Genomic DNA, 12,638 nt, shown 5'->3' with positions numbered 1-12,638 from the left:
TCCTTCTAGTCCTACACTTGGAACAGGGTTCTCCCTGTGCTGATTAGAAATCTAGTACCGTACCACTGTTAGCAAATTACCTAGGCTTTGCCTTTCTTTTTGTTAGCAAGCGAATCAGGAAATAAAAGAACAAAACAAATAAAAGTTATGAGTTTACAATTGCTCCCAATGTCCATCAGAGGGTAGCAGCGCTTCATTTTTAGGTACTCCGTTTTAGTAGTGACAGAATTAGAATCAGAAAAAAAAGTATTATCTTATTTGCTGCACATTTAATTTGATTTATATGACTTTTTTCATGATGGTTGAACATCTAAGTTCAAATATGATTCTACAAGTCTAGAGTTTGTTTATTTTGCTTCAGAGCAGTGCTAACGCAAAAGATAAGACTGAGGGCAAGAGGCACAAAAGTCCTCGTTAGAGCTGTTCCGTACCGAATTCCATAACGAATTGGTACGGAACGGCTATGCACGAAGGATAGGGAATGCAAATGAGCTGCTCGTTGCAGCTCACTTGCATTCTCTAACCCTTCGTTAAAACCATCGATAATCGGCCCGTAAAGCATGCGCAGAGCAGCCAAGCGTTATGCTGGCTGCTCTACGCATGCCAAAAACGTAAAAAAACCAAACAAAAACCAAACATGTCCCTTATGGACGGCCTTGCCCCCCCCCACCCGAGATCGCCGTTGCTCCCCGCTGCAGTAAAATCGTGACTATTTTAGGCAGCCCAGGCCCTCCCTCCCTTCCTCTCTTTCTGCTTTTTTAGAAAAAACAGCTCCCGCCATCCTCCGCCCCCGTGCCCCGCCACCCCCCCTGAGTTCGCTCCCCCCCTCAACCGGGCCTCCCTCCATCTGAAACCAGGCCCGTGCAACGCCTCTCACCTCTGTGTGAAGGCGCTGCACGGGCAAGAACAGCTGATCGCCTCCTCCGAGTCTCCGACGTCCCTCCTTCCTCCTGGGCCCGCCCTCGTCTGACGTAAGTAACTTACGTCAGACGAGGGCGGGCCCAGGAGGAACGGAGGGACATCGGAGACTCGGAGGAGGCGATCAGCTGTTCTTGCCCGTGCAGCGCCTTCACACAGAGGTGAGAGGCGCTGCAGGGGCCCGGTTTCAGACGGAGGGGGGCCCGGAGGAGGGGGGAGCGGCGGCGACGACCTCAGGGGGGACGGCGGGGGCGGGCACGGAGGATGGCGGGAGCTGTTTTTTCTAAAAAAGCAGAAAGAGAGGAAGGGAGGGAGAGGGGGGGCCGGGGCTGCCTAAAAAAGTCACGATTTTATGCAGGGGGGAGCGGGGAGCAGTGGTGACCTCGGGCGGGGGGGGGGGGCAAGGCCGTCCATAAACGAGCGTTTTTGCCCCCTACTGATTTTTTTTACATTGTTTTTGAAGCCGGGCAGCCACAACGAGAGGTACAGACCTCTCGTTAGCTTTCCCGGAGTTTTCCTGCATTAGGGCAAGCGGAAAACTTTAGTGCATCTCATTTCAATAGGGTTTCTACTCAATTTGCTCATCTGCATTCCGTTTTCGTTTGCTGCTACGTCGTCGGAAATTGGGCTTTAGTACATGCCAGGGTTAAAAACTTGTTTGTTAAAGGCTCGTTAAAGGCTCATTTAGTTTAGTGCATCTTGCCCTGAGTAAGTTGTAATTTATAGAAAACATTCTCCTGGCATGTTACTGCTTTTCAGTCCAACTGCAGGAACAGTGTGCCCCATTTTGAAGTGGAATGAATCCACTTGAGTCTGACAGGACTCCTAATTATTTTTATCACTTGGGGTTAAATCAAGTCACTGAGTTTGCCTGAATGCACGAATAAATACATTTAATTGCCTCCCCTTTACTGCCTATATAAGAACTTACTAGTGTGAGTTTCAGTCTCAAAGTATTTCTTTCCTAATGACATTTGTTTTATTTGCTCTGGAAATTAAGAACTATGTTGTCATCATGTATTGGCATGTTATCGTTCACATCTATAGCATGTTGAAGCTCTAGAGATTTACCAATTTATGGGCCGATGATCAGAAGCAAACATGGGTGCCCAGCGCATCCAAGGATACACCAGGCAGGGCGGGATGCCACCATTTTGGGAAGGCCCCTGAAAAGGAGGGAGTGCTAGTCCCTCCCTCCCTCCTCCAACTATTACCACCACTACGGAGAGGTAGGCCACCGGGGGTGGAGGGGGGCAGATAGATAGCGGTCCCACTGGACCACCAGGGCATTTCTGTGTGATGTGGTGGTGGTGGGGGGGGGGGGGAGTGGGAAGCTAGCAGTCCCACTGGACCACTAGGGTTTTGTGTTTAGGGGGGGGGCTTAGGTTTGACAGATCCAGGAGAAAATCCCAGACCTGTCAAACTTCTTCTGCTGTTTAACAGATCCAGGTTTTTGACAGCCTGGACCTGTCAAGCAACTTCCGCAGGAGGACTGATCATAGGGGCGTTATAGCCCCATGCTGTTCTGGCGCTATTTTTAGAACGCTGTTTGGAACAGCGTGGGGCTTCTGATCATCAGCCCATTAGAACTGTAAGATAATTTATGACCTAATTAATTAATTAATTGGCACACTACAGCATTAAGTCCTAACTTAAACAGGTAAGCATTTTCTTTCTTTGCATTTATTGTGAAGAACTTCCCATCTAGTAACTTTCAACAATGTTTGAAAGGGGGGAGGGGCGATTTGCATATGTTTATAGCTTTTCTAAGTCCTACAGGATTCCTCTAACACCACGCTGAGACAACATATTTTATGGCTGGTATACTTTTGTCTGTCTGCCCGGGATCCAGAATACACAGATGCTTAATATCATCTGTGCTTAATATCACCTTTGTACTAAATGCTGTATTAACTATTCGGAATGTCTGCATGCTATCCCAATCTTTGCACAGTGTTGGATGCTGCTTTAGACAGAAACCTTGTGTGTGCTGTTTTAAAACACTTTTACTAATATTTATGTAAGTCATTTCTTTTCCCTGTGTAGCTTTTATACCAGAGAAGATCCTGACCCAATCTAGATATCACACAAAGTCAAGATTTGAAAAATTACAAGTCATGTTTAAGCTCACTTTTACAAGATCATAGTGTACCAATAAGGCATTGTAAAAAAAAAATTATGCACACTCTTATACAGCATTAAAAATTAGTTTCAAGTAGCTCACAAATATTGTGATCTGACTGTTGTGATCTGATTGTTGTTTTCAAACTGGTTTATTGATATCTGAAAATCTGAAAACTAGATTTCAGATTTCAAAACTGCCAGATAGTTTTAGAACTCTTTCTTTGCCTAAAATTGTGCTGAACTCTCCCCCTCCCCCATCCCATCCCACCTGGTATTCTGCAGACAATCTAAACGATTAGGAGTGGCTAGTTTCTGTTGAGAATTGGGCAGCTTCAAGGTCTTTGTCTCCTGCCTGAAGGTGAGGCAGCCTGGGCAGAGAAATCATATTTGTTAATTCTGTTTGTTTGGTTCAGTCCTGTAAAGTGGTAGAATGCCATCTGGGTTTAATTACTCAGAAGTAGAGGTTAGAAAGGTCAGAGAGAAATGAAACTTTCTTTGTCCCTTTTTGAGTGATGGATTGTTCATAGGTATTATTTACCACATCTGGATGCCATTCTGAGCAAGGCATACTGGACAGTTTCGCAGGCAGTTTAAAAGATTAGACTGAACGCTGTTTAGAAGGAGATAGAGTAGATTTAAATAATTCTAGATAAGTTAGATTTTGTCTTATAAGGAATTCTGATTTCTGCTTATTTTAAAATATGTTTTATTCTGTTTAATTAATAAGTTCTATTTCTATGTAGAATATCTTTTCAATTCAGTGTTACATCTTTGTCTGACTTTTCAAGTGAGATTTGTCTGCAGTTTAAGAGGTCATCATCTGGTTTGAATTATCCACAGTCCTAGCTAGTTCTGTGTATGAAGCTAGAAGGTGAAAGAGGTCAGGGAAAGTCAAGTCTTCTCCTTGATGGATTATAGCTAAGTGTAGGACTGGTCTTCTGAAAGTAATAACAAACCATGTCTGTGTGCCATTAAGCAAGACTAACCCCTTAATGAACCCAGTTAGTATGAAGTTGATTGGGAATCTGAGAATTTAATAATAAAATGCAGGAGATAGGTGCCACATTGTCTAGTTTGAGAGGCCCCAGGTCATAGGTCAGTTTAGGAAATATCTCAAACCTATGTATCTGATATTTTTGAGTAAATGTGTAGAGATAATTAGTTCAAGACAGGGTAATCAATCTATTCTTTACCATCTGGTGAGAAAGGGGGGGCTAGAAGGGTGTAGGACCCTATATAAAAGAGAGTAGAAGCAGCTTACATTGGAGAAGGAGCTGAAGAGAAGGAGAGACCTAGAGCTGATGTCCTACTTTGTTTGCTGGCAAATAAAGAAGATTTCTCTCTCATTCTGGTGTGTGGTGTTTGACTCCTGAAGTACCACATATTCTGCTAACAATAGTGGTAATTCCTGCAACAAAGGAAACTCACTCAGATAATAAGACTTGTGCTGGCTTTATTCCTGGATATTCCTACCCTAAAGCTGTGTTTTTGGATTTCTCTCCCTTCTCTCCTTGTCTGTCCTTGCCACTGCATTTATATCTTTCCTAAAAAGAGGGAAAAAAACTGTTTTAATCTGCTCTGCAAATATTGTGATCTGACTGTTGTGATCTGATTGTTGTTTTCAAACTGGTTTATTGATATCTGAAAATCTGAAAACTAGATTTCAGATTTCAAAACTGCCAGATAGCTGACTCACTGGGACTTATAGTCCCACCCATCCCAGGGTTTTCCACTCATTTATAGACAAGCCAGAACTCATTAACTTTACTCATCAATCATACACAGGCAATCTTACAGACTGTTCACCCCAACATAGTACACCTATTCATACCCATTTCAACCAATCAGGATGACTTTTATTCTCTGTAATAATTGTGGTGCTTTAGTTTCAAGGCCAATCATCTGGAGACTTAAGTCTTGTCCTATCTGTCTTCAGCTATCTAGTTTAAAACAGGAGCTCAGTAAAGCAGGAATTGAATGCACTTAAAGCAACTTCTAAGACTGCACAGAAAAATACCATCTTCTCACCACTGCCTCAAAGAATAAAACTACCTAAGAATAGATGGTTTACGGTAGGCTCAGGCAGACTTCGTCATGTAACACAAAAGCATGTGACACAAAAGCATCCACCCTCACAAGTGTTGCCCCTACAGAATTCTTTTGCTCCAATACAGCATGGTGATGATCCTGAAAATAGAACTGAGGCAGAAGAGAAAGCAATGAAGTTGGAACAAAAGGATATGAAGGTACCCAAAGAGAAAAGACAACCCCAAATCACAAATGTTGAAGCACATACCAGGAAATATACAAGGAAAGCAATGGCCACAAATACTCGCAGTCTAAGCAATAAAGTTCATGACCTTCAAGCCCTGATGTTGGAGGCAGACTTAGACGTTGTTGCAATCACGGAGACGTGGCTAAATGGTTGCAAACATACCAGGCTATAATCTATTTAGGAAGGATAGAGAGGGTCGTAAAGGTGGAGGAGTAGCTCTATATGTGAGAAATGATATCACGGCGACCGAAATGACAGGGACCTGGGGAAAGGAAGAAGCGATATGGATCACCTTAAAAAGAGATGATAGAACCTCTGTCCACGTGGGTGTTGTCTACAGACCTCCGACATAATTGGAGGAATTAGATAAAGACCTGATCGCAGATATTCAAAACTTGGGAAACAAGAGAGAGGTGCTGTTGCTGGGAGATTTCAATCTGCTGGACGTAGATTGGAAGGTTCCGTCTGCGGAATCGGAAAGAAGTAGAGAGATCGTGGATGCTTTCCAAAGTGTTTTGCTCAGACAAATGGTGACAGAACCCATGAGGGAGGGAGCGACGCTGGATCTGGTGCTCACAAATGGGGATAGCGTGTCAAATATTCGAGTGGGTGCCCACCTGGGTGGCAGTGACCATCAAACGGTTTGGTTTGATATAACAGCTAAAGTGGAGAGCGGCCACTCAAAACTCAAAGTCCTGGATTTCAAGCATGCTGACTTTAGTAAAATGGGGGAATACCTGAGGAAGGAGATGATGGGCTGGGAGGAAGTACAAGAAGTGGAAGGACAGTGTTCCAGGCTGAAAGAAGCTATAAATAGGGCCACGAACCTTTATGTAAGGAAAGTAAATAAAAGCAAGAGAAAAAGGAAACCGATATGTTTCTCCAAGCAAGTGGTTGAGAAAATAAAGGCTAAAGAGTTGGCGTTCCAGAAATACACAAAAACTCAAGAAAAGGAACACGGGGAGGAATACCGGATGAAACTGAAAGAAGCCAAGAGAGAGATACGTCTGGCAAAAGCGCAAGCGGAAGAACAAATGGCTAGAAATGTAAGAAGGGGTGACAGAAATTTTTTCAGTGAAAGGAGAATGACTAAAAAGGGAATTGTGAGACTAAAAGATACTGCGAACCGCTATGTGGATAATGACGAAGAAAAAGCAAATTTGCTAAATAGATACTTTTGTTCTGTTTTCACAGAAGAAAATCCTGGAGAAGGACCGCGATGGACTGGAAAAGGTACAAACGAGAATGAAGTGGATAGAGCACTGTTCACGGAAGAGTGTGTGTATAAACAATTTGAAAAGCTAAAGGTGGACAAAGCCATGGGACCGGACGGGATCCACCCCAGGATATTGAGGGAGCTCAGAGAGGTTCTGGCGGGTCCTCTTAAAGATTTGTTTAATATATCCTTGCAGACGGGAGAGGTTCCGTGGGATTGGAGAACGGCGGAGGTGGTCCCTCTTCACAAAAGTGGTGATAGGGAAGAAGCTGGAAACTACAGGCCGGTAAGCCTCACTTTGGTTATTGGAAAAGTAATGGAAACGATGCTGAAGGAAAGGATAGTAAATTTCCTGGAAGCCAATAAGTTGCAAGATCTGAGACAACATGGTTTTACCAAAGGGAAATCGTGCCAAACGAATCTCATTGAATTCTTTGATTGGGTGACAGGAGAATTGAATCAGGGACGAGCTATGGACGTAATCTACTTAGATTTCAGCAAAGCTTTTGACACGGTTCCCCACAGGAGGCTCTTAAATAAACTGGATGGGCTGAAGATAGGACCCGAAGTGGTGAACTGGATTAGGAACTGGTTGACAGACAGACGCCAGAGGGTGGTGGTGAATGGAATTTGCACGGAGGAGGGAAAGGTGAGTAGTGGAGTGCCTCAGGGATCGGTGATGGGGCAGATTCTGTTCAATATATTTGTGAGTGACATTGCCGAAGAGTTAGAAGGTAAAGTTTGCCTATTTGCGGATGATACAAAGATCTGTAACAGAGTGGACACCCGGGAAGGAGTGGAAAACATGAAAAAGGATCTGAGGAAGCTAGAAGAATGGTCTAAGGTTTGGCAATTAAAATTCAATGCAAAGAAATGCAAAGTGATGCACTTAGGTAATAGAAATCCACGGGAGACGTATGTGTTAGGCGGGGAGAGTCTGATAGGTACAGACGGGGAGAGGGATCTTGGGGTGATAGTATCTGAGGATTTGAAGGCGACGAAACAGTGTGACAAGGCTTGTCTCTAGCTCTAGTTCCAGCCCTGCCTGTCTCCAGCCGCAGTCCTGCTTGTCTCCAACACCAGTCAGATCTTGTCTGTTTTTTCTTTGTTTTAGTGCTCTGTCCTGTGTGGGTGGTTCGTCTGCTGCTAGCCGGTATCCGGCGGTATTCCGAGGGCTCACCTTCCCTAAGAATTGTGACAATCCTGTTGTGCTATCTTTTTCACAGACATAAAGAGAAGAACAACCAAGTTTCCATACTTGGAAAGTAAATAAAAGTACCACAAAGTCACCTCAGGGATCACTTGTGGTATATCAAGTGCTGAAAATAACTAAATAAGTTAATAATTGAAGTTTACCTTTTCTCTTTAAGCAGAATTTCCAGGTCTTTTCCCCTAGGAAATAGATTTGTCTGGAGGTGCATCATCATATAATGGAGTCATTTACTTGTTACATTTGTATCCCACATTTTCCCACCTATTTGCAGGCTCAATGTGGCTTACATAGTACCGTAAAGGCGTTTACCAATTCCGGTATAAACAGTTACACAGTGATGTTATGGTAGAATAAGGTTCACGTGGAACAAACATATTAGGGAATCATATAGAGGAAGAGTTAAGTTATGTCCATTACGTTCTTTGGTTTTGTAGTGTTGCAGGGTTCAGGTATTTAAGTAGGGTCGGTAGGGTATGCCTTTTTGAACAGTTTTTAGTGATTTCCGGAAGTTCAGGTGGTTATAAGTTGTTTTCACGGCTTTTGGTAGTGCGTTCCATAGTTGTGTGCTTATGTAGGAAAAGCTGGATGCATAAGTTGATTTGTATTTGAGTCCTTTGCAGCTTGGGTAGTGGAGGTTTAGATATGTTCGTGTTGATCCGGTTGTATTTCTGACTGGTAGGTCGATGAGGTGTGTAATGTACCCCAGGGCCTCGCTGTAGATAATCTTATGAACCAGGGTGCAGATTTTGAAAGCAGTACGTTCTTTGATTGGGAGCCAGTGCAATTTTTCACGGAGGGGCTTGGCACTTTCGAATCGCATTAGAAGTAAAGTGGATAAGGGGGGGGGGTGAGGAGTTAATTTTACTAAGATGCCTTGCTTTGAAAAACATCCTTGTTGTGTCTAATGTCTGTGTCTTAGGCATGTGTGTGGAGAGAATGTGGCGTCTTATTTCCTATGAACTAACACATACTAACTTTACTGAAATAACAAAAGAAAAATAGAAATAGATGTTGCTATAAGTAATTACATAAATCTGTTAGTCATGTTTGACTTTACTCACATTTTGCTAGCATAACACTGGGTGTTCTGTCCATCACCTTTCACCCAGAAAGAAGTGAGAAGCTGTTATCTCTCTTTTACCATAGCAATGAATAGAGAAAGAGTTCAAAGAATGGATTCTACTTTATTCTCATTTTTCACTTTGATTTTTGCTTCTCATTAAGCGCCTGCATATAATTTTTCTTAATTAAGATGTGGGCTCATGAATGCAGTATTTGAACACTGAATTCAGTATTAACTAATTACAATCATTCTTTTTCGTTTTTGCAAAGAGTGCATTGTGCCTTGTTTTACTAACAACAAGAACAAAAAAAAGTACTTTTTCTATCTACAATTCCATATCGTTCTTCTCTGCCAAGGTCAGAAGGAGTGGGAATTGCTAGGGAAAAAGAGGGTGACACAAATTTAATATAAACCTTTACGTGGGGTCCAGGTCTTTGGAAAAGGTAGCATGGTATCACCAAACAAAGGATGGGAATATATCCCACACAGGGTGCCTTGCAGTTTCTTTTCAACCTCAGACAGGGCTCAACTTCAGGTTGGATATTTCTTTAGCTGCTAGGTCATAGTGGTGTTACTATTAACATCCAGCATGCCTGTAGAGCCACTGGGACTCGCTCAGTCCACACATATAAAAGGTTTAAATTGCATTCCCTTTCACTTCAATATAGCATTGGTGCTACATGTGACAGATACATAGATTGGCTTAAAGAGTATACATGCATGTGTTCTCCTGGTTTTTAAATACTTTTTCCAGCTGCTAATAACAACATTCAACTACACAGTTTTATAAGATCCCCCTATTATGTCTCAGGAAGACTTTTACTGTCTCTCATCTTACACCCATAGAAAATCTCCTATGCATTACCGGAAATTAAAGCCTTGTGAAATGTTGCTTTTAGCATCATCTAGTGCATGGAAGGTGTATACAGGTATACAGAACCTCACAGGCCAGTCCAGGTCACAGTCCCAATTTATTCGAATGCCAACAGTCCCACCCTGTTGAAAATTAAAAACAGAAATAGTATTAACAAATATGTTTTAAGCCTTATTTTTATTTGATTTCTTTTTAATTTTCCAAAATGACAAGATAACTTTTTAAATTGACTAATATTTATAATACTAAATTAGAAATACATCCTTTATCCTCGCCTCCAATATTATAGCCAGCACATGCTATCTGCCTTAATTTAGCAAGGCTCACATTGGTTTAGCTGATTATTATGATCCTAGCCAAATGCAAAGCCCATTTTACATAGTACACCGAGATCAGAATTGAGATGTCTAGTTCATAATATTCTCAATTCCCCCTTTATTTTACAAAAGGTTCTACCAAATGTAAAATCATTTGTAAAATACATATAAGCGTGTACAGGAGTTTGTGTTTATTTGCTGGCATGTACAGTGGGAGCAGCTATTTTACAAATTAACATGTGCGCACAAAGAGAACCATCAAGGGTGATGACTTAATGGAACAGTCTCTCCAGGTGGAGGTGGTGGAGATGAAGACTATATCTGAATTCAAGAATGCTTTGGACAAGTGCAGAGAGAGGAAGAGGTAGTAGATTGTAAGGATGTCAGCACTTACGTGTGGAATTGGTGATTTTACAACATTACAACTGTTAGTATTGTCGGCCCATTTCACAAACCTATACATATAAATGCCCCAGATAAGTAGTGAGGTTGCAATTCTTTTGGAGGTGGAAATAAACAATGGGGGATTAAGGAGAATTACTTCCTTAATCCCTTGTGTCAAGCCCTGGTCAAAATGAGTATTTAAAAAAAAAAAATCTGTATGTGCTTCTGAGCTGGTAAAAAAACCAATAGAAATATTGTTGCATAGATCCATATTCTCTATGTAAGAAATTTCTGCATCATATGGACTTCCATGTGTAAATACTGGCTTTCTGAAAGGAAAAATTATGTTTTAACTGATAATTTTCTTTTCTTTAATCCTAACAGACAAGTCCAGACAGTCTGGTAGGATTAAATGAAAGAAAATTATTTGGTAAGACATAATTTTCCTTTCCTTGACATCCATACCAGACCAGTCCAGACTAATGGGATGTAACACAGCAGTATCCCAATTAGGGTGGGTGTCACCTGAGAAGTAAATGAGAAATGTCTTGAAAGCCTCCTAAGGCAAGCAGCAATACTCAGACACTGTTGAAGAAGACTAAAAAATGCCCAGGCATATAGAGTAGCCATGATTCTCAGTGTATCAACAATGGACAACTGGGAATCCCACTTGGCAAATCTGCTTGGGCCAGAACAACAAAAGGAATACTGCTGTCTATAAGTGCTAAGTCTACACTAAATGAAATATAGGCAAATATGAGGGGCATAATCGAAAGGGATGCCCAAGTATTGCTGAGGACTTCCTCGCAAAACGTCCCGGTGGAAGGGCAGGGAAACCCGTATTTTCAAAACAAGATGGATGTCCATCTTTCATTTCGATAATACGGTCGGGGACGCCCAAATCTTGATATTTAGGTCATCCCTAGAGATGGTCGTCCCTAGACATGGTCGTTTCTGATTTTCAGCGATAATGGAAACTAAGGACGCCCATCTCAGAAACGACCAAATGAAAGACCTTTGGTCGTGAGAAGAGCCAGTATATGTAGTGCACTGGTCCCCCTGACATGCCAGGACACCAACCAAGCATCCTAGGGGGCACTGCAGTGGACTTCATAAATTGCTCCCAGGAGCTCTCTTGTGTTGTGTGCTGAGCCCCCCCAAACCCCCCTAACACCCACTACCCACAACTGTACACCACTACCATAGCTCTAAGGGGTGAAAGGGGGCACCTAGATGTGGGTACAGTGGGTTTGTGGTGGGTTTTGGAGGGCTCACATTTACCACCACAAGTGTAACAGGTAGGGGAGGATGGGACTGGGTTTGCCTGCCTGAAATGCGCTGCAGTACCCACTAAAACTGTTCCAGGGACCTGCATACTGCTGCGATGGACATTTGAGGCTGGCATAGAGGCTGGCACAACATATTTTTAAAGATGTTTTTTGAGGGTGGGAGGGGGTTAGTGACCACTGGGGGAGTAAGGGGAGGTCATCCCTGATTCTCCAGTGGTCATCTGGTCAGTTCGGGTACCTTTTTGTGGCTTGGTTGTAAGAAAAACAGGACCAGGTAAAGTCGTCCAAGTGCTCATCAGGGACACCCTTTTTTTTTCCATTATGGGTCGAGGACGCCCATGTGTTAGGAACTCCCAATTCCCGCCTTCGCTATGCCTCCGACATGCCCCCGTGAACTTTGGTCATCCCCGCGACGGAAAGCAGTTGAGGATGCCCAAAATCGGCTTTCGATTATGCCGATTTGGGTGTCCCTGTGAGAGGGCATCCTTCTCTTTCGAAAATGAGCCTGTATGTATCATTCAACCCAAAAGGGCTCAGAAGAGGATTATTACGGAAGGTCTGAACAAACACTACCCAAGTGATCTGCAGTGCACAAGCTCTAACCAACACTGACTCAGAACGTGAAAATACTTACCTGTAGCAAGTATTCTCCGAGGACAGCAGGCTGATTGTTCTCACATGTGGGTCGACGTCCGCGTCGGCCCAGGAATCGGCATTTTGCAAACAAAATAAAACAAAGTTTTGCCAGAGTCTTGTGGCGCGCGTGCAGTGCGCACTGCGCATGCATGGACTGATTTCCCACTTGTTGCGTGAGCACATCTCGTCAGTTAAACCAAAAAGCATATAAAGAAATAAATAACAACTCCAAAGGAGAAGTGGACGGGTTTGTGAGAACAATCAGTCTGCTGTCCTCGGAGAATACCTGCTACAGGTAAGTATCTTTGCTTTCTCCGAGGACAAGCAGG

The 12,638-nt window shown here is 42.9% G+C and overlaps 1 protein-coding gene across 3 annotated transcripts in view; it reads right to left on the bottom strand.

Moving 5' to 3' along the window:
• Positions 1 to 12,638, bottom strand: part of LOC115456712 (P2X purinoceptor 1-like) — a 218,197-nt gene that overhangs the window by 88,519 nt on the left and 117,040 nt on the right. For all 3 annotated transcript variants that reach the window (XM_030185967.1, XM_030185966.1, XM_030185968.1), the window contains exon 9: positions 9,675 to 9,805. In XM_030185967.1, coding sequence (XP_030041827.1) covers positions 9,675 to 9,805 — 131 coding nt within the window. The remainder of the gene's footprint in view (positions 1 to 9,674; positions 9,806 to 12,638) is intronic.

This window comes from Microcaecilia unicolor, chromosome 13, assembly GCF_901765095.1.
Source record: "Microcaecilia unicolor chromosome 13, aMicUni1.1, whole genome shotgun sequence".
Classification (NCBI taxonomy): domain Eukaryota; kingdom Metazoa; phylum Chordata; class Amphibia; order Gymnophiona; family Siphonopidae; genus Microcaecilia; species Microcaecilia unicolor.
The sequence above is the reverse complement of the archived record's forward strand: the minus strand, read 5'-3'. Positions and strand labels throughout refer to the sequence as shown.